The 23,310-nt window shown below is 39.0% G+C and overlaps 1 protein-coding gene across 4 annotated transcripts; it reads right to left on the bottom strand.

Moving 5' to 3' along the window:
• Positions 1 to 425: 425 nt before the first annotated feature.
• rnf157 (ring finger protein 157) lies at positions 426 to 22,280 on the bottom strand. 4 transcript variants are annotated; one of them, XM_072667484.1, is made up of 20 exons: positions 21,550 to 22,280; positions 20,057 to 20,175; positions 17,177 to 17,265; positions 16,925 to 17,071; positions 15,799 to 15,916; positions 15,574 to 15,640; positions 15,408 to 15,451; positions 14,053 to 14,100; positions 13,890 to 13,961; positions 13,499 to 13,658; positions 12,642 to 12,754; positions 11,229 to 11,464; positions 10,914 to 11,022; positions 9,445 to 9,553; positions 9,170 to 9,351; positions 8,108 to 8,176; positions 7,959 to 8,007; positions 5,484 to 5,603; positions 4,040 to 4,074; positions 2,946 to 3,030 (listed from the first exon to the last, which is right to left on the bottom strand). In XM_072667484.1, the coding sequence occupies exons 1-19, from the start codon at positions 21,635 to 21,637 to the stop codon at positions 4,040 to 4,042; spliced, it is 1,974 nt and encodes a 657-aa protein (XP_072523585.1). In that variant the 5' UTR covers positions 21,638 to 22,280; the 3' UTR covers positions 2,946 to 3,030. The 4 variants fall into 4 exon arrangements, with proteins under 4 accessions (XP_072523583.1, XP_072523584.1, XP_072523586.1 ...); XM_072667482.1 differs by lacking the exon at positions 4,040 to 4,074 and having other exon boundaries at positions 426 to 3,030; positions 21,550 to 22,278; XM_072667483.1 differs by lacking the exon at positions 4,040 to 4,074 and having other exon boundaries at positions 426 to 3,030; positions 8,108 to 8,173; positions 21,550 to 22,276.
• Between the last annotated feature and the right edge of the window lie 1,030 nt (positions 22,281 to 23,310).

Here is a 23,310-nt window from a genome sequence, read left to right as displayed (position 1 = left end):
TTCTGGTTGGAGGAGTATTCTCAGTCCAGCAGTGACCAACTAGGAAAAAAAGTGACCCACCACTTAAACACTACTTGCTCTGTGGTGGTCCTGATAATTGAAAAACACAGTAAAAGGAGGCAGATGGACTATAGAGTGATCCTATATGGTAACTGGAGCTATTTAATGGCCTAAGGTAATTCCAAACAAGGGGTAACCATAATATTCTGATATATATATATATATATATATATATATATATATAGGACCCTTTCTTAAAATGGGATCAGGGGACCTCCAGGGGTCCATAACATATAACTAGATGGTCTGCTTTTTCAATATAAATTTATTTACCATCACTATGTTGCATATGATGCTATACTCTGTTCAGTAACAACTGTAAGTAACTCTGTAAGTACAATTGTAACTAAGCAAGTCAATGAAAGTGGCATTTTAAATAAAGAAATGTTTATTGGGTTTTTACACATTTGTATCTTTCATTCTATAAAAGTGAAACAATGTATTGACTCAGTCCATGTCTTATATTGGAGCAGATCACAGTACTTCTTCCAATCGGTGCAGAATGAGAACAAGTAAACAGAACAACAAAAAGTCCTACCAATGCCTTCCAGAGCACTCAATGCAGCCATGCTCCTTCTGCATGTAAGCATAAGTCTTTAACAGATGTACCACTGGAGACCAGCCTAAGCACTGCAATGATTTCACTGAACAGCTGGGTATCTCTCTAGCTTGTTCATACAGTTTTCTAAATCAGCACGTCTACATTTTCTGTAACTCGTGTGTGTGTGTGTGTGTGTGTGTGTGTGTGTTGGTGTGTGTATGTCAGCAGAGTCTGGGCACATCAGGACGGAGGGGGCTACTGTAAACATCTACTGCAAATGTACACAGTTTTTTTGTTGATTTTTTTCTTTTCTCGATTGGACGTCTACTGACTTGCAGGGACCAGCTGAAACTATCATGCTTGTGTTACACTTGCCACATGCACCACATACTTGTGGACTAGGGAAAAACAAACAAACCAACCTAATTGTGCACTTGTGAAAGGTGCCGCTTCTTGTGTAGAAACAGTTATTAGAATTTCACATCATTATTCATAGTTCATCGAACAAACACACTCGACAGACTAACGTATAACAACAAGAAGGAGAGCTATGCTAACAGAATAAAAATAAAACATTTCTTTACAAAGAAAAATGCCCACAGGCACATCGTTTGAACGAGAGATAATAAATATGATTGAACTAAGAATCCTCTCCAATGACATCACGATGGGGGCTCGTCTGTCCCATCATTCGTCATAACATATGGAGGAAACCATAAAGGTCCCAAGCAAATTGAAAAAAGAACAAACCAGTTAGAGGTTAACAATCATACAGTTAAACAGTTAACGATCATACCTCCACTCCTAATACAAGAAAAACATGGAAGCTTATACTGTCTAATACCTTTGAAAACACCATAGCAAAATTCAGTGTTATCAACAGGCTGTCCACCACTGTCAAGTGAGTGGCACATTTCAATAGTCGATACTATATGCTGCATTCAAAATGAAGCCAGATTAGTTGGCCGAGACGCCAAGTAAACACGTTTGATAAGGACAGTGCACCCTTGCCACATGGAATGCATGAAATCTCACTTTCAATGGCCTGGTATGCCAGCACTTGGCTTGACACCCTACAGTATGTCCCTCATGTAGCACTCTTATTAGACCTTTTTCCTATAACATGTCAACATGGGGACACTAGCAGCATTTTAATACCAAGTCCTGCTCAAAAATAAGCTACCTGTGCCACCGCTCCTTCCAAATATGTTCCGCCAACTGTAAACGTAACACATGATTGTTATTCTTGTGATATTATATGTATTGTAGCATTATCCATGACTCAATGTCACTTGTGGACCTCCTTGGCAGATTTTCCCACATGCGTCTCATTTACCAGTTGATTTTATTATTTATCCATATCCACAGCCAGTCTGATGTGGAAGTCAGGTGAGGCAGCTTTGTAGCTTCAGGCTATTGCGTGTCGTTTGTGACATGCACAGCTGTAAGACCAGCTCAGTAAGATGCAGCAAAACTGACGAAGACAATACAAGGATGTGTTATTGCTCTAAAATTCATCCCGTGAATTCTCGTATCCCACTTTACGTAGAGCAGGCAAATCGGTGTACCAGGGGTCAATTTGTAAAACCTACCCCTCGCTATATCTTCTAGTATCTTCTTTTGCAGATTCTATGACTTGACAGGAGAAGTGCAATATTTTAGTACTGACATTCAAACACTGAATATTCTGGAGCAGAAGTACGAGTGGAGTTAAACAGGAGAGGTTTGTACGGAGATTCTGTGCATGCAATTGTCTAGTTCATTTCTACTCGGGCTCCTGAAGGCCCAGCGGAAAGAGGATTTAGATTATTCGTCCGCAGAGAGGAACCAAACAAGGTGGTTCTGCTATAATACAGAGTCTTTTGGACGTTTTCCATTACTGACCTGCTAGTGAAAAGACTGAAGTACTGAATTAATAATATGTTGGAAGAGGCGTCCTTATCAAATACTCTAGTCTGGTTGCTATTAGGGCCTCTGTGATTCTTCTGGGTGTATTAAGGGTCAGAGGGTAGGTGCTAAGCTAAACACAGTGCTTTAAATGGGTGTAAACACAATCAAATATAGCACAACGGAAAGGGAAAGCCACAAATTGCTAGATACCACCCTTATTTATACTTATTTAAAGAGCTGAAAACAAAAAAATCGGAAAGAAAATCAGGTTTCGGTTCAACCAGGGTACAGGGGGAGAGATGCATTGCTGTGGGAATTTGACGGCCCTCATGCTGGAACAGGGTCGTGCTATGACAGCAGATGGCTGTATTGGAGGGGTGTCTTTTACACAGCTAGTGGTCCGCGGCGAGTTTTTGGTGTGTTTTTTGGGCTCGTCCCCATGTTGGTGACCCCCTGCTCCTCCAGGTTGATGTTGCTGGTGGAAGCTTGGCGAGGCAGAGGCTCTATTGAACGTTGGTAGGCTTCCAGGTATAGCAGCCCTATCAAGCACATGGGACAAAAACGAGATTTGTGTTAGAGCTCAGTCGCAATAGGGTATGGTTTGCAGCAAATTAAGGTGCAGTAAGGAGTGAAAGTAAATGAAAGGGAGAAGGTGACAACAAGGGTAAGAAATAATTAAAAGAACTGTGAGTTTGTCGATGACTTTCAGTTTTTGAGCACCTCCTGGAGGCCAACAGAAAAAAGTGCTGCAAACTGGAGCCTGGCTTAAACTGTTTACTAAAATAGATCTGTTCCAGTTCTGAAATAATACATATACATGTATAATTATTATGCACATATATGACTAGACAATTCAATTTAACTCTATTTTGAATATTATATTAGGTTATATATATAAATATTATATTAAGAATATATATTAGCTTATATTGATTGGAAACATTTATGTATTTTAATTTATTGCATCTAAAGCAATAAGTTACTTGAGGCTGTTCATTAAGTGGCACTCACCCAGCAAAACAAGCATGGCCAATAGTTTTTTAGATGCATTTTGCAAGCTGGCTAATAGTGAAAACAACATTAATTACAGTAATAATAATACAAACACCGTCACAGCTGACTGTGTATCATGCTGCTTTGGATTTTCCACTGCAATGAGCCTAATTTGGCTTAACTAGGGTGTTTACAGCAATTGTACTTGTTACTGGGGAATGGATTGTGCCTAACAACACCCTTAAAGTCACTAGTGTACGGCTCCTCGTGGCTAATTTAATTTTTTCGACACATTCAGATGGTCAAAGAGCATCTTATACAAAACAATAGCCTTTTGTCCATTGTTCTCCAAGACTTGTCAGATCTCTGCAGCCCAACACTGAAGACACTCCTCAAGTGAAGAAATGTCTCTCTTAAATCCAGAGTGAAGAAATGACTCTTACAATCTCATATTTTGGTGATGAAGGTAAAGCATACACACACAAAAAAAATCCAATGTGAAAACTTTGCAAACTCATTCTCTTGAGTGATCGGCTCCTTGCCATGAGTCCATACCTATTCCTCAATGTGAACAGGACACGAGTCCTCATCTGTCCATTCCACAGACATCCAGGAAGATAGAGAGAGAGATGGGGGGTGATGGAAGGAAAAATGTAAACAGAGACAGGAAGAGAGAGAGAGAGAGAGAGAGAGAGAGAGAGAGGAAGAAAGAGAAGAGCACATTTACAGCACAACAGGAGATTCAAAAGGACATTCACAGAAAAGAGAGCTGGACTAAGAGAGAGAGGCTGAAATGTAAAGAGGGGATGAAGGAATGCCATACTGAGGACTTCATGCATGATTGACAACTAATAGGGTTGTTAGTAAGTGATGACAAATTCATCAAGTTTTTCACACTAACTCTTGTGTGTGGTCTTATCAAAACCCCATAAGCTGAAAACACTAACATTTACTTAGTGTAAACATTTCATGATGAAAGGAGGAACAGAAATGGTCTAAAATACTCCTGTTACATTAACATACATTAGGTTGACCATTTACCAGATACATGGTTTTGTTACGACGGATACTACAACATGTAGTTAACTTCCAAATACAGGACTAAGGACCTGAAAAAGCCTGGCATTAGTGTGAGTGTGAATTTAAAGCAACACTATGTAGCAATTTTACCTTAAAATAAATCAAATAACAGCTTCAAAATCATTTTGATGCTCCACTGACTGTAATAGGGAGAATGTTGTCTCCATCACTGCCACTCCGGGCCAGATTGCTGCTACTGCACTATGGAAGTTACTCATGAGAATTGTGTAATGCTGCATTAACCATTAACCCAGTCATATTTGTGCAAAATCCTCTAATATCACTCTACCGTGTCAGTCCACATGCTTCTTTCACTTCAGATGCCGGTTCTATATCTCTCAACTTGTCAGCAAATGCACATGCACAGCTGTTCATTAAGTGGAGCTTGTAGCACAATTTGTATTTACAGCAGTGGAGTATAAGTGAATTACTCTCCCCAACTGAAGAGGGTGTCCAGGAGTACAAAATATCAGCTCTCCCATAATGCTGCTTTAAATGAAGAAACTACTTCTGTCCTCCTGTAATCTAACATTCCTCTCGGCTCACATGGCTGTGCTACTAGCTAGTAATGAAATCTACTGATGGTGTGAGTGAAAGGGTGGAAGGAGAGATGGAGGGATGAAATGCAAAGCATATAGGAGCTGGCAGACAATATCAGCCTAATCATGTGATCATGAACCCATTCACACGCCAACAACTCATATACACACACTCAGGCACACTTCAGTGCACACAAACCCGCTAAACAGAAGGAAACAGGAGAAAATCAGGGGAATGTGTGCAATTACCAGCTCCCTTTTAACCCAGTTACAGGGGGGTAGAAAACGCCATAGCTCCACCTCTTGCCAATCTCTTGGCTGCCTTGTTAAACGGCACATCAAGCACCAAATCCCCTCCTATCGCGAAGGTTGCCACTCACCAGCGAATCGGCCATCAGGAGCCTGTTCATTGTCCAGGCCTGTCAGACAGTGGGTGTCAGACTGCCCCTGATTGTTATTGTCAAACTCTGGACAAGGCACCTCGCTCCTCCCGCGCCCACCTGCAAGCGAGGTCAGAGGTCAAACAGAGCAGCCAAGGCACAGCGGAGCACAGCAGAGTGTAGGTGGGGAGGCAAGGGCTGGCGGGGTGGGGCGGGATTCAGGATGCTATGTAGCAGCCAGTGGGTGATGGCAGATGCACAGATGCACACATGACGTGACAATAGTGTACGCATGCACACAGACATGCCTGAAAGTGCATGTTCACAACAGGGGCAAAGGGAAGCTCTTAGGATTAGTACACAGACTCAGGGAAACAAGGGCTAGTAATATAGTTTTTCCAAATTTCACATATGACTTCAGAAATAGGACCTGACCAATCAGATTTATTGCAGCAATTAGGGGTTAAGTCATATGTTATTTGTTAATAAAATATTATGTTTTTAATGTTTGTTAAATTAAATTTGAGGTCATTTCTCCTGTTGCTGGAATGGAGTCAGATTTAAGGAGCCAGTACATGGGCTCTGTGTATTTTTTAACTTGCATTCACCCTGCGTCCCAAGAAGAAGCTGCTGTAAAAATAAATTATTACCAATATTTATTTCCAAGCAAAAATTTTTGCTAACTGATGATAACTTTATATTGATTGTATCTTTATCATTTAAAATGGTCAAAAATTATATATATATATATATTTATTATATAGACACACACACACAGTACCAGTCAAAGGTTTGGACATAGCTTCTCATTCAATGTTTTTTACTTTATTTGTATTACTTCCACATTGCAGATTAATCTTGAAGTAAGAAACTATTAAGGACAATGAAGCAAATAACCTGGAACCTCCAGGCTATGTAAAAGCTATTAGACCAAGTAGGAGAGTGATGGAGTGCTGCGTCAGATAACCTGGCTTCCCCAATCACCTGACCTAAAGCCAACTGAGATGGTTTGGGATCAGTTTGGATCGCAAAGTGAAGAAAAAGCAGCCAACCAGTGCTCAGCACTTCTGGAAACTCATTCTAGACTGTTGGAAAAGCATCCCAGAGAAGCTGATTGAGAAGCTGATTCAGAGAATGCCAACAGTGTTCAAATCTGTCCTCAATATATTGAATTTGTTTACTACATAGTTACATATGTGTTTCTTCATGTAGAAAATAATAAAAAGAAATAAAACATTGAATAAAAAGGTGTTTCCACCTTTTGACTGGTACTATATATATATATATATATATATATATATATATAGTACCAGTCAAAAGGTGGAAACACCTTTTTATATATATAAAGTTATGCTTATGTGGTATGTAGAATTCTTAGTGCTTTTGTCCATAGCCCTTCTATTATTATATTACTTCTATTTTATTAATTTTATTATAGTATTTCTAGTGCTATAGCAAACCTTCTTATGCTACGTGTTAAGTTGGCAGATATTTTACAGTTTGTTTTTTTTATGTGCTTTGTCCAAGTTTACAAGCTCAGTCTAAATGACTGTAATAAAACTCTATTTAAGATTTTTCAGACAATAAAATGGTTTGTTTGTTATGTTTGAAGTTGTGTGAAACTTAGTTTACATTAAGAAACAAACCACTAAATACTGGAGCGATGATAATAAATCCTTGTGATCTCAGTATCAGCAGATCAGTTTTATGGTCAGGCCCTATTCAGAAATCCATATCAACGTATGGCAAAGCGAGCTTGACGGGCATGCATACTTTCTTCCTACAAGTAGACTAAACATGAAACACAAACAGTAACCACTAACAACTAAGCACAAACCAGGCATGCTAACACTGCAACACCATGCTGACCATTAAATCTAAATATCCTATTCTGTTCTCCCAGTGTTCAGAATCACTGACAAATTGCCTTGTCATTACAATCCAAGTTCAGCCCTTAACACACAACACCCACTAGCTGAACACACATGCCCTGTCATCACTCTGCTTATCAACCTTTACTCTGATAAAAAAGAAATTTATTAAAACTCATATCAACGGGCTAGAGGATCAGTAAACTCAGTGGAGTAGATATCAGGACAAGGTGCGTATTTACAGAAGTAACCAGGTCACTCCCACTTTCCTATGACAGATTCTACTGTATGTCTGCAGTATGAACAGTTAAGTCTATCAGCACATGCGGAAGCAATAAACCAGCACAAAAGCTGAATATGCAGAACACAAAGCAAACACATTCATGTGTTCAAGCTCTAATCACAAACTATACTGCTGAATAACCTCAACACTGGCCACCTAATAAAATGCTGTGACTGAGACATTTTTATGAAGAATGAGCCACCAAGAGGATGACATTGCACACTACAGAATGCTCTCTCTCTCTCTGTTTTCGTTCATTTTGCACAACCAAACATCAGTGCATACAAGTAATACAATCACCCAAGCAGACTGTGTGTTTACCCTGGTCTTTAGTAGGAGATACGCAGTCCTCCTCTGTCACATCATTTCCCTGTGGAAGACAAACACTGTATTATTTCTATACATGCTCTAAAAAGACTGTCAGTAGCAAAATATCAGCAGGTAACCGTGTGGTTAAGTTTTTAATGCACCTCTGAATCTTGGTCTTCAACCATGGCAGCAACAAAGTTATGTTCGTTTGACTCACTGGGTATTTCCTGCTTGATAACAGAAATCACAAATTCATAAATTACAAAGACATGTCCACTTTATATCAGAACATATAAACTGCCTGTCATTGTGCTTATTGCTTATTTTTTTAATCAACCTAAAAATAGAAAAACAGCAGACAGTCCACTTCTCCTGGAATTGGGGAGTCTCCCGCATATTGATAGTGGCTTTTTGGCACCAACAAATTATAAACAATATGTCAAAAAACTGGATCACCTTTTGAGAGTGAGCGCACACGAGAGAGAGAAGGAGTGCAAGGGATGGATGTAGCGACAGAGTTACACAGAAGAGACAAATAAGTACACCCAGAAATTTACTAAAAGGTAAAGATAAATCTGAAGGCAACATTAGCTTACATTAGCTTTCCCATTTGTCTTATGAGGTTTGTTTTGCTGTGCTTTTTGCTGTGATTATTTTTATTGCACATTTTTAGCTCAGCAAAGTAACTTTGATTTTAGATATTAACTTTTCACACCTTTTTAACTTTTTAACAAACACCAAGCTCCAAGCTCCTTATCTCTGTGAACGTGAATTTTTAAACAGTGTCCGCACTTTAAAGACTGTCCCTTACCATCTTTTGCTCCTGCAAATCTGGCTACTTTGCTTAAAAGAAATGGAAACATCAAGAACAACATCTTTAACAAATTTAATTTTAGAGAGTTTTATTGTTTGTGAGCAAGAGGAGAGGCAAAATGCGAATATCCAGCCACATGAATACAGTGTGGTATGGCTGGTTTGAAATGTTCACATGTGCCGATCATTGGACAGATAAACTGATGCAAAACTTTTAGTCAACTATTTGTCAGTATCAAATTTCCTGAGTGGCACGTCTGCAAAATACTCAGCACTCAAATTTTTCAATTTCAACAGAATCCAAGGTACCTCCAGTGTTTTGACCAGTAGTCTATGTAGTAAACTCTACCATTCATGATAAATGAATTCACAGAGCTTTATTCTGCCTTAAATCCAGCTTCCAATCTCACCTCCCCCTCCTGCTGCGAGGGTCCCCGGCTCTCGGCTGGATTTTCAGAGGGCTCTTCCCCTTCTGCCCCTGCCATGTAGGAGCCGGACATGGAGGAGAGTGTATCAGTACTGATCTGAGAGTGCTGGCTCTGAGATGATGCCATTGACATGACGGACTGGGCCAGGCTGCTGCTCACTGGGTCTGTGTGAGAACAGAGGACGGAGGGAAAGTGAGCTTTGGTGTGTTTCAGTTGGTAAAGTATCTGTAGCTGATCAGCTCTCTGTTGTGCCCTACCTTCAGGGGAGGTGATGGTGGAGGAGAGGGGGGTGCCGGTACAGGAGGACTGGTCTATAGCTCCAGATGAGGATAGTGTAAGATTGTCACTCTCAGGGGTCACACCACACTGAAAACAAAAAACACATAAATCCATCTTCATCAGCTTCATGTAAGTGAATCCAGCTGTGTATATGAGGATGTTGATGTCATACTTTCCAGCACTCACATGAAAAGTATAGACAATATGAACAAAATAGTATAATGAGTAACATACAAGTCAATGTCTGAGTGTAAAGTACACTTTATCATCTGTTATACTGCTGATTAGTCAATTAAGTTGAATCTCAGGAAATCCCCAAATTACTCAATTCTGTTTTTCTATGCTAAAAACAATCAAACAACCTTGCCTCCTAGATGGTTCACATTTGTAACTGATCCATATCCTTCTTTATTTCTTTTATTATACGTGCACCCATTTAATTCAATAATGGCATGTGAATAAACCACATGCACATCAACAACAACATTAATAGGCAATCATTTGATTTGAACAGCTCTTAGATGTTCATTATTCCAGCAAAACAATAGGGAAAAAGGTCAGATGCAGTGCTTTACAGCTTTTACCAGCATTACCTTCAAGGTAGGTGCTGCTGTCATATAGGTACTGAATAATGGTGCACTCACAGTTGAGAAAAACATATGACTGTTCACATTAAATGAATAAATATGAATAATTTGTTTTATGATCTGGGACCACATTTCATAAGCAATCCTATTTGAAGTTTGTTACAATAAAGAAACATTATGTAGTAATTTACCTTAACATAACAGCATCAAAGTCAGGCTGAAGCTCTGCTGACTGTAATAACGTCTGAGAATAACGTCTGTCATTGTCATTCTGGGCTGGAATGCTGTGTCTGTAACTCAGGTGGAGCTGCACGAGATCTCTCACAAGAACTGTCTTACGTGTAAAATCATCAGATAATCCTCCCTCATGCCTTTTAAAATGCACTGTACAAATGATGTACAGGAACCATAAATACAATTGTTGCATTTATGCTCAACATTAAATATAGATATGGATATGGACAGAGTCTTCTGTGCGTATTCTGTGTTCATTTTGTCCTTATGTGTGAATGTTCTTTAAAAGCATACGGATACGGATGTAATGTGTTGAAAATCATAAAAGAAGAAACTATGGAAAAAGAGAAGCTTATAGTAGAACTTTTTTACCCCGTTTACAATCGTTTACCCTTTCAACTTTAATTCTTTCAACTTTTTGTGGTAAGTACATTATTAACTCTAGTGGACCCTCTAGTGGATGTATTGCTTAACCTACATCCCAAAAATTATTTATTATTTGGTATTTGTTTAATAATCTAACACTGAAAAATACTCAAATCAAAAACAGGAAATAAAAAAAAAACAGCTTGTATTAGCTCACAGTTTTGAAACATTTGTGGATATGAAGTGTGTAGTGTTTCTACCTCTTGCTGGTCTACAGGCAGTTTCCTTCTGCATGCCTGAACTTCAGACTCACTGCACGACTTCTCGTCCTCCTCTTCAGGCAACACTGAAGAATTCTGAGAGAGGGACCTGAAGGAGTCCCTCAAAGCAGAGACAGAACGTCAGTTTGTATTTTTACATATGACTTGGACCTACACATGTCTGATCAACTTCCTAAATTAAGCTTCTTTAACTACATCTGCCTTTATCCATATTTATCTACAGTACGCACTGACCAAGCTTGTCTGTTCATGCTACTGTTTAAAAGTTCAAGTGAAGAGCAGTGGGTCACTCACTTGGAGCCACTCTTCTTAAGTTTGAGTCCCTGGCTGGAGTTGATGGAGTGCTCTAAAGGGGAGACGGAGTGTGCAGCTGTGTGGTGGCTCTCGCTGCCGTATGTAGGCAGACTGCCAGATACATGTCCCTTTGTCAGGCCTTGCAGTGGGGGAGCAGCTGGTGAGGGGTTTAATGGTCCATTCAGCGCCTCCAAGAGAGACACAGCCTCGTAGCCTGGCGGAATGTGCTCAGAGGCCTAAAATACAATAAAAACACAATGCTGAAATACAGACAGCATTTTACAGCCTTAAACTCTAAGTAGCCAAGAACCACATTTCTTTTACATCTCCCTTTTTCAACCCAATTTTTAACTACATAGCTTACATATCAATTTCATAGTAATTACTGAATAAACCAGAGCCGGATTCACAACAACTTGCCAAAGAAACTCTTATAAGACATCTTTAATCTAAGAAGTTCATAAGAATGTTCTTAATGCAATGTTGGGGGAAAAAATGCAAGAAATTCTTAAATATTGTCTTAAGAAAGTCTTCGTTCATTTCTTAAGATTTTCTTAAGACACTGTGATTTTCTTATGTAGCCGTTTGAAACAAAAGCTTTCACGCCACAGTTTACATTTTTGTTGTTCTATTATTTAGATAATTTTTTAAAATTAAGCATTCAGAATATTTAGGAGCAGTTTTAAGCTTGGGTGGCTTCTGCTTTGTGGTAGGAAGCCAGACCCCCACCTCTTATAAGTGGAACCAGCAATGAGAGATGACAGGGTTGAAAGGGAGGAGACAGGGTGGTGGAGGGTTGCGCAAACATGGTAGAGATGGTATTTATAGGACGTTACATTAAGGAGGAGGAGCTTCAGGTATGTTCAGGCCCCTCCCAAAATGTAGTTATTTCATCACTCCACAAGTGACGGAAGAGGAATTTAAGAAAAAAAGGCACATCTAAGAAGACTTTCTGTCCTAATCTGGCCCCTGATGATTAACAACTAAATAATAGCCTCAGATTGTAATAATAGTTATGTGTATTCATTAAATAACTGAGTACAACTTAATGTATCAATCAGTGAGACTTTCTAAGTGGAACAGCATATTAATCACTACCATTAGAAAACCTATTTTCATTGTTTACATTTATTTATATGTTACTTTGACTCTACATTTTAAAACACCTGCTGCCATTTACAATGTGTGCACACTGCACAATGAACAGGCCAATTTAAGCTAAACTTTCAGATTTAGGATAGTTATTTCTGTCTGTTCTGTACCGTTTTTGAAATTCAAAGGTTTTGCTATGACAGTGAAATCCCTTTGAAAGTCATTCTCTACGGCCGGTGTGCACACACTAATGGAAGAAGATGGCTAATTTAATTCCAGTGTGAAGAAAGGCTTTCAGAGATAAAAGCTCAGTTTGCTTACTGAGTGCTCCTCTGAGTCTGATGTTTGCGAAGTGATGACTGGGTTGAACCCACTCTGAGGGAGAGGACTCAGCTTCTTCCTCAAAGCTCGGATCTGCAGCAGAGCTCGGAATGCTGCAAAAATCATCAAACAACAAAATGCACTTGATCAGCAGGTGAGGATACACACAACTGTAGCTATGCGCTGTGCCTGGAGAATCCCCCCAAAAAAATACTGCATTGAATTTAGGTACAAAGGTACCACAAACACACTGTATCGTAAATGATAAGGTAACTGGTTATATCACATTATTGAGTTAACTAAATTTAGTTTATTCAAATGTTCTCCTAAATCAGATTATTTTGATAGTTCCGAATCTCAGTTCAATCAGTCATACATTCTGTGTTGAGCCTCATTAGTAAACATTAGTAAAGGAGCTGCAGCTGAAATATATTATGTAGATGTTTAGTCTGTGGCTCCTCCCCCTCAATCTGTTTACTGTTCATTCTCATCTGCAGGTTAAAACTCCCCCTATTGCATGGGGTGAGACCTTCCTATTCTCAGACTACTGACCATGGAGGGATGTCACAAGAAAACTAATTTTAGACTAAACTAATGTGAGTTAACGGCAAAAAGGTTCTGTACACATTATCATTTTAAAGCCTTACTTTAATTTTTTAAGTATTAAATTATACAGCATATTAAAATACATCACACCAGCTCGCCTATAACAACTGTTGATGTTGATGTAATATATTTTATTTAATAATAAATAATCAATGGTGATACCTTACACTGGATTTGTATATGTGTTTTATTCTGCAATATGTTTCCAGTGTACAAAGTGCAAACAGGATATGCAGAGGGAGTGTGCTTACGTAAGCGGCAAATTGGGCAGCAGTTGGCTTGGTAGCGCAGAGTGTCTGCACAGGCATTGCACAAGCACAGGTGTCTGCAGGGAAGGATGAGTGTGTCGCGCACATCTGATAGACACACCACACACTCTGCACTGTTGTCACTAATCTCATCATCAGCCACCTGTAAACAACAGAGTTATAAGCCATATTTATGTCCTGACAAAGGAGAGGAAATTGAGGAGCAAAAGCTTTTTTATTTGCTTATTTGATTTAGACATCACTAGCACAGCCACTGAAGAAAAATGTCCTTTTGGCTTGTGTGAATGCCAGAGCAGGGGTGTTAATCCAGCCGTAGCATTCAGTAAAACAGTGCCTTGAGGTTTCCACTGAGAGAATGAGATTAATGGCTTACTTTAGATTCCTGGCTGTTGTATTTGTTTTCTATGCCATAAATCTCCTGCAGTAAGTAACTAACACCATCCACCTGAAATGGCAGCAAAAATATGTCTGTCACAACTGAAAGACACTTGACCAATGAGAAGTCTAAAAGAGAATTTCAAAATAAGCGCCCTCACCACTTGCTTCTGCTTCAGGGGTTTCACACAGTAGCTGCCATCCATGTGCTATAAAGAGAAAGTAGAAGGGAGAAGGTTCATGTCCATGCTTTAATTCTACATGTTGTCTTTGTTTACTTGATATGCATGAGAGGATGTGTCACATTTGTTATTTACATTTTCACACTGGAGCTTACAGTACGTTTTACAAAAATAAACACGGACAACTGCATCTATACAGTCCCAGCATAAGAACATCATATTCATATTATACTCTATAGAGCAAAACTCTGGTATCTCTCAATACTATAAATCCAGTTTGTTGCAGATACAAGTATAGAGGGTTCTTTTACGATGTTACTGCTTAATAATATCACAGAAAGCTGTTTTGAGAAATGTTCTGTCAACATATTTGTCAAGACTAATGAGCTGAGCTGAAGATACATGGAGTATGAAGTTCTAATTATATTTGAAATGTGGTGATCAAATCTTGAGGCAATAATGACAGTACACAGCTTAAATCGCCTTATAATATTCCGCTTACAAAACCCTTGTATCTCCAAAACAGCAACTTAACATGAGAAGAAAAAACATCCAAAAATGTTTTGTAAATGTTTTTATTCCAAGTCAATTTGGAGCATTTTACGAAGCCCCACTGGTGACATCTCAAATAAATAAAGTGGCCACAATTTAGTAAGCAATGAGAACAAGACCTAGGATCTTGTTCCCATGCCATGTCATAGCCACAACTCAGTTTTGTGTGGGATGTTACCAGCAGGGCTCCATAGCATTTCTATCGGCCTATTCATTATGTCGTTTTGACACAATGTCAATGACAACAACCACTAGATTCAAATTATGTCAAAATGTAAATAAAAATGCTCAATTGGAGATACAAGTTTTTTGCATGACAGCAACATTGTAATATTTCTACATGGCATAATGTATAATACTGAATAAAACAACAGAAACTATTAATGTGACCAGTATTTAGACCTGGGCAATATGGTAAAAAATATTATATCACAATATTTAAAGCCATTTTTTTATGATAAATGATATTTATCACAATGCACAATACGTAATGGCAGACCAAATCCATCAATAGCAACATATTTATTGCATACTTTATCACATACGTAAGGTGATTTTTATTCAAAATATGCTGCATTTCCTCCAATGAAACCAGACTAATTACACTGTTTAAAATGTGCAGGTGTTCAGTGTTCTCTTAGCATTGATGATATTCTCGATTTGCTTAGAAAAGCATATTGGGCATAACACTAACAAAATCTATTGCCTACCTCTACTATTAAATCCTACTTTTTGAATATTGGTGTGCAAAATAAGTATGTTTAAACTACAGTAACACATACCTTCTCAAAAGTTGCAAGAAGAATATGAGAGTGTCCTAAATGTTCTGTGGAAAACAATCACAGTAAAACAGTAAAAAACGAGGCACTGCATTCTGGTATGCTGACATGAATATCAATCGCACATAAAGAACGGAGACAATGTCAGTGTTTATGTGGTTCAACTCACCATCTCCTTCATCCACCACTGCTTGCACAACCATAGGGAAGATTTCTTTATCCATGTCGAATAAAAGCTGAATGATAACAGACTCACAATTACTAAAAGCCCAACACTGTTTCATACACGTCTCATACTCTGAACTGTCCTTCGCAACAATCATGTTTAGGAGGAAACCACAGTCACAGGCAGAAACAATAAGTAAAATTGTATAAAGTAGTATTATGACCTTACCTCTTCATCTGACCACTCTGACAAGTTGACTGAATGTGAAGGCAGACAGAACTGCTGGCAGACGCCCCTCTTAAAATGCACAGTCTCAGACTGCAGCGAGCTGTCCTGTGGCAGGTATCTGTCAATACACATCAAATACACAAATAAAGCAGCTTAATCAATCAATCTTTATGCAGAATAAATGCTCATGTGGAGGGACACAAAATAGGGACAGGTACTGGCTGCCTTTATAAGACCAGTACACACTGGTAGATTTAGGAAATGTAGAAAGATGTGAGTGTCAGTAGCAGTTTATCAAGGGATATTAGTAAGACTAAACATGGCAGGGCTCCCTAAGCAAAATATTTTTCAAGGGATGTCAAACTGTATTTATCTTGGCATATTTTAATAATGAGAGTTCGGTACATGAAACTTACATACTGTCAAGTGAGCTGGAAAACAGGGCCAATTCCAAATCCCAAAACTGTTTCATAACAATCCTGACTCTATATATTTACACACACACAACCCACTAGTGAAAGCTGAAGTCAAAGCTTGCAGTAAACGGTAAAGGCAAATGGCCATGAAGCCTTAAAGCTAACCGGCTACAACCTCTTCAGCTTGCTAACCACACATCTCACGGGACACAATGAGCAGCACAATCCAGTAAGATTCACAGTGAATAATCACAGTGTTTTTGTTACAGTGTCAAAAATATACTATAATATGCAGGATCTGCAGCGCCAATGCGTTCACAAGCGAGAAAGGTTTCATTCTGAGGCAAAATAAGGAATGTAAATAGTACATGTAGAACTGTTTCTGAGCATTTTTCCCAACCAAAATCACATCATCACTATTTAAACATCAAATAATCACTAAAAATACTCATGCATGCATTTTTGGTACAATTACATGGATGGACAATCCATTCTCTCTACCTCTTGGGATGATCTTAATGCTTAGACACTTTTGGAAAACTGAGCATGTATTATTTTTTCATCATGAATCTGTTTGATTTAATTGACTCTGCTGGAAATAAAGTGTTCTTTAATACTGCATCGAAAGGTTTTCATGGTTATTACAGTTATTTTGGTAACAAGCCATTTGTATTGCTCCTCTCAAGAGCAAATATAATCCTCTTACTCACATGGGCACACCATTGTGGAACTCCTCAATGGCTTGATAGTAAATGGTGATGGCGACTTGTGTGTCTGCATCGAAGGTAAACTCAATATTGTAGCAACTGCGACCTTTTCCAGCCTCTTGTCCAGGCATCTTCATGTCTTCACTACATCTGTAAACAGAAAGCCAAAGATGCAATATCCCCAAACAGGTTATTTTATGGAAATAAATTTTATCATCTTAACTGAAAGATGTCTTTTGGAGGTGGAATTCTCACCTGACCAGTCGGAGGGTATCTTTGCGGATGTTAATTAGACTTCGGAGGGTCTTTACTGGCTCTTGAGGGGGTGGTGCATTGTACGGGAACTATAAATAACAAACACAGCAGAATAAAAAAAAGTTAAAAGAGAAGGGCAACGGCTACAATAACCCAAGGCTCCAAGGGCGTTTCCAGCTGTCTCTCCATTCTCAAGGGGAGTCTAGGCGCCAATACAGTAGAGTTATTGATTAATCTCTTGTGCAGTATCTCTACAGATCACATTTCCCTGTTCATGCCCAACCTCCTCACTTAAATTTCACAGAAAAGAGGAATAGTCTAAATATAGTGAAAATTTATCTGATTAAAAGATCATGAAGTGTTCTCTGGGTGAATCATTAAAAAGCTGATGTCTGGCACAGCTTGTCTATGTCCTTTGGAAAACCACACTCGACAGGCAAGCCCACGTGCCAGCGCAGCAGTGAGCGTGTGTCTGCTTGTAGATCAGTGCTAGGCAAGTCCTCCCCCCCAGCCCTCCCGGCCCCTCCCCCTGTCGAGAGCACAGCCTGAATGTGACTCTGTGTATAACCCACAGTAAGCTGCAGCTTAAATCCACAACATCACCAGCCTGCCTGCTTAGAGACCAGACAAGCTGTTAATTCACGCCGCAGGCTTACATACGGAGATCCACACACTGCATGAAAAGAGTCCAGCATTGGTAATTAATGTAACATACATCATGCAATTTCAGACAAAAAACAAATCACAATCGCATTGTTGTTTTTAATGCAAAATCCTTGTATCTCCAAAATGGCAATTTTACAGGAGCAAAGTCAATGAAAGTCGATGTAAAGAAGATCCCAGGGCCATTTCCAGTGGTCTGTGCATCATGAAATGTCTACAAATTATGTCAAAAAGTGAAAATGAGCAGAAATGGGGATCTATGCATCTATGCTAGGGGAGGGCAATTTCAGTCCTGGAGGGCCGAATTCCTGCACAGTTTTGTGCACATCTGATTCAACTCACCTATTAATTGCCAGATTCAGTAGATCTGTTAGAGCAGGGAAATCAGCTAACAGTGCTGGACTCTGGCCCCCCACAGCTCACCCCTGATCTAGACTATCTGCTATCATGTATAATTACAGCACAAGAGGCCACAATCATAATAATCATAAATAAAATAAGAAACAAGGAACAAAAAAAGAAACGTCCTGAATGTTAATGTATGTAAAAGCAACAAGATTGTTGCAAGATGTATTCCTAATGTTTCTGATTAATTTGTACTTGTCAATTCATAATGAAATGTTTGGTTTCACGCAGGTGGGAGTCTGTTGAGGTTTATTGTGTAATGAAAATTTCCCACAATTTCCCACAATTCCTACAATATCTCATATCTCTGAAATGGCAACTTTACACCAAATACTTCTTTACTTTTCAATGGAAGTCAATGTAAAAAGATTTTATTACAAATAGTTATGGAGTATTTCTATTGCTCCATTCATCAGGAAATTGTGCCCCAGTGTAAAGAACAGCTGTCAGATTAAAATAATGTCAAAATGTAAAAAAAAAAAAAAAAAACTAAAATGGAGAAAAGATAAATAGAGTTTTAGTTGTTTTCCCATTGGATTTGACTAGAAAATGTTTGAAGAGCAGGTATACTGCAGTTGACTATTTGTGTGTCTTTCCATGATGCTCAAAGTGTGTTAGTGTCTTTTTTTATAATGCACTGAATAGTCCAATGCATTAATATTGAGATTAGCATCCAGTATTTACAACTGGTGCCTGCTAATCACCTTACACTTCTACACCATTGATTGATTTAAGTACATTAATACACCTGGAACAGAATGCTGAACCTCAGTCACATTTTGGATTCAGAAGCCTCTTTCCCTGTATGTTGTTCAGCTGTGGGTTGAACTGAGGACTGCATGCTCCCTTGTCTGATCCCCTGCCTGTTAGCCAGTTACTTTTCATATGTGTATATAATCTTCTTAATGTCCATGTTAAACCTTCTCACTGCAATGGTCTGTATAGAGGCCTGTGCTTCAGTTTAGTACATCACTTTCATATTAGTTTTAAAGACCTGTTCTGTTTCATAGCTGGTTAATGAGTCTTTAGATTAGGAACAGAATAGTAAGCCTGCCGTTTAAGGAGATAAGCCTTATTCCAGAATACGAATGAATTTCAATTCTGAAACACCAATGAAATTAGTCGATTATTTGGCTTAATCTGTATCTAAAGCAAGTGGATCGAAGTCTTGCAGATATGCTTTAGAGCTGCTCTGTGGGCTTGATTACATTACCCTCACTCAGACTGTTTGCCATGGTGCATAGACAACACTTTCAATCTCATCTTCTCTGAAAATGGATTTATAGTTAAAAATAAAAATCATATCATATAACAATATCATATAACAAATCATGAAAAAAAAACACTGAAATGCTTTAGATTGAATTCAACTTCAGAACTTCAGATATTTAGTGAGATCATACAAAAGAGCTGGAAAATAGAAAATGTGAAATAATAAGGAAATCATATGAAAGATTCAGTGTCTCATGACATCTCAAATTGTACTACAATTTAAATTAATTTTGGTATAAATCACAAATTATTTTTAATAATGCACTAAAGAAATAAATATGATTTTTGTTTTACTGGCCAACATTAGCCCATATATTATTACATTTGTGATCAGAATCAGTTACAGTGGTCCCTAACATTTCAAAAATTGATGCAGCTGAATTTGCCACATTCAGACTGATCTACGATTATGCATTCTTACACCCATACAGCTTCCAGGTTAACACTCTGTTACAGTCCAGTCTATACACATTAACATAATAAAGATTCACAAAAAGGAGGATAATGAACTGCATCTAAAGTTCTCATTAGGCCTCTTACCGTCACTGGTCTGTTTCCCAAAAAGTTGAGATCTGTGTTCTCTCCAAACAGGTAACCCTCAGGATGGGTTGAGTCAAACTTCTCTCCTCCCATAATGAAATGACTGGCAAAATAACTCCCTACATAACAAAAACAGCACACATAATAATTCACCCTGACCTTTTACATTTATATATATTTACAGAATTTAGCTGATGCTTACATTTGAATCATATTACACAGGTAAATGCCCAAGGACTCCTATTGGTGTAGAAGAATGAGCATTGAAATCAAGCATAGGAGCATTATTTCGCACACACATATATATGTGTGTGTGTGTGTGTGTGTATGTGTGTGCGCAAAATAATGCTCCTATGCTTGATATCAATGCTAATTTTGCTTGATAAATGAATTAAGAAATTGATAATTGAATCAGTGTTATATATATATATATACACACACACACACATATATATATATATATATATATATATATATATATATATGTGTGTGTGTGTGTGTGTGTGTATGTGTGTGTGTATAACACTGATTTAATTATCAATTTCTTAATTCATTTATTCTATGTTTAATAGTTTTTTAATATTAAATAAACATCGGATGACAATTTCAAGGTTTCAATTTCAGAAAAAATTATATTGTGCCATCGGATTTGACCAGATTGATCTCTACAACCCACCCACACTGTTGAATACCACTAGTAATAAGCAACTTTACAGTGTAAAATCTAGTTCAATTGCTTATTACCTCACAATAAACCTAGTTTGGGTTATCATTTAACAACACGTGGATTTCAGGCTGTATAATATACATGGTGAGTCATGGGGTGATTGGGTCCTATCAAAAACAACTGCTTTAGGTCTGCTGCTGATCAAATGCAGAGGGGTTGTGGCCCCATAGAGTTTGAATAACTTCAATCTGATGGTTGTTCTTGGGACAGGCCATCCTCTTTGAGAATGAGGACAGCGACATAATAAAAAAAAAAGATCAGATCCTTTTCAGATCCTCATCACCTCCTATTTACTGCCACTGATCTAGAGCGGAGTGGTGTGGTGGGGGTGTATGTAGGTGATGTTGGGCCAGTGATAACGGGCCCATGGAGAAGTGAAATTTTAGCCATGTTAAATAATGTTAAAACAAAGAGGTCTGCTGCAATACTGTAATAACCTCATTTAATAATAATAAGACGAAGAAGAAGAGGAAAATTAAGAGAATGAGGACAGTCATCATTTTTTTTTGTTTGTTTCAAAAAAGCAAGATGCTCCTCAGGTCCTTATGTCCTATTAACTGGTACTGATCTGGACCAAAGAGATGGACACTATAAGAGGTGGGCGTCCAGCTCAATGGGCCCAGGTTTTATTATTTATGATTTAATTACTGTTCAATGTTAAAATAAAGATGCCTGTTGCAATATAGTGATAGGGTGAGTCCATTGATGATGATGATGATGATGATGATAATAATAATAATAATAATATCTGGAAGCTTTTTCTTACCGGTTTTCGGTGGGTATCTATAAACAGAGTTGGACGGTATGTCGACCTCCTCCACTCCGGCATTCTGTCTGCTTGTCAGAGCTCCCATTTCCAGGTATCTTACAAATCAAAATTCATTCAAATTCTGCGCAAATCCAGCGCAAACCGCAGCGCGCTGCTCCCCTTTCTTCCTCCTGTGCCTCCTGCTCCGTCTCCCAGCAGTGCTGTTGTTCGCTTGTGCCTTTTTAGGTTTTTGAGTGTTCATGGGATTAGTTGTCCTTAATGCTGGCCACAAGCTCGTCGTTTTGTTTGGGGTCCACCGTTAGCCCTGCGCTAGGCTACCTCTTCGCCTTCAGCGCCATTGCTTTTGTCGACATGCGGCGCGTCGGAGCCGCTTTGACGCTCAGCACGAGACGCTAGATCAGAGCGGTGTGTCGGTGCAGCCCGTGCATCATCCGACACCGAGGTCCCTCGTCGATATGTGGCGGGATGCTGGTGCCGCTGAGCGCTGATGCTGCCAGAGGAGAGCCCTAATGGCCACGGTCTGACGTCAGGCACAAATCCGAGCCCGGCTTTGGCGCAGTAGCTCCAATCCAGCAGGGCTAAACCTGACCTTCCCAAAACTGGAGCTACATCACTGCACTGCAGCAGAGGCACCGAGCTGCAGTCAGCGCTGGGTCCCTCACGCCTCTGGGCTATTGATGTGTGTGCTGAGCTCCTACACACATTTTATCAGGAGTTTTAGTGGAGAACTAGCTAACAGTCCTGAACTGAGCAAAACCACAGACACTTCACTGCCCTCTCACTCTCCTGATGGGTCCCACGGGTTTGGGCCTACCAGGAGAAAGACTGGACTGCATGGTTGCATCTCCACAACCATCAGAGAGGCTATGTGGGGTTTGCCAGTGGTCAGTACCTACCAAAAGGTGCTGGATAAACTGGCCACAGGGTCATGGGCGTCTACGATGCCAACCATGGACTAAGGACTTACACGGATCTGGTGCCAGAGACCACAGGACACCTTAGGGAGCTGGGACTAATGTTATGACTGACTGTGTGTTTTTGCACTGCTGTACATGGACCACCTCTGCATTTAACCCACCTGTGTCAGGGAACACGTACACACTCAGCAAAGGGAGCACACACCTCAGTGCCCAGGGGGCAGTTGAGGATTACGTGCCTTGGTCCACACAGCTGCTTAGGTTGAGGGAGGACACTGCCCTCACCAACAACCCCACCAGTCCATGGGGTAGAACCAGCAACCTGGGCCAAGGGGCCAGATTCACAAAAGTGTCTTAAGAAAGAAATGAACTTAATAATCAAGATAAATTATTGTGTTATTGTGTGTATTTTCTTTCTTAACTTTTCTCTTAAGAAAAATGGTGAAGATTAAGAAAATAGTTTTAAGCATTTTCTTAACCTTACCAGTGAAGGTCATCCTTTAAAATAATCAGTTAAATAATCAGTTTCTTGACACATAATGAACATGTCTTTGGACGATGGTTAATTTAATGTATATATATATATATATATATATATATATATATATATATATGAAGGCCTGTGTTAACATATGCCTATACTATACATGCATACTCTTCTGGTCACGTTGTGAATTATCATATGTAAGCCATGATCGGTAAGGGCTTACATTTATGAATACAATAAATATTGGTTATATTTCCACTTATTGAGCTAAAGATAATTTAAGTACTAGTGAATTTGGAACCTGGAAACTGTGTTGGTCTAAACCTTTTTGAAGCCTCTATTGTCCTCAACGTG

The sequence above is a fragment of the Salminus brasiliensis genome, chromosome 22, assembly GCF_030463535.1.
Source record: "Salminus brasiliensis chromosome 22, fSalBra1.hap2, whole genome shotgun sequence".
Taxonomy (NCBI): Eukaryota; Metazoa; Chordata; class Actinopteri; order Characiformes; family Bryconidae; genus Salminus; species Salminus brasiliensis.
This window is presented reverse-complemented; position numbering and strand designations above follow the sequence as displayed.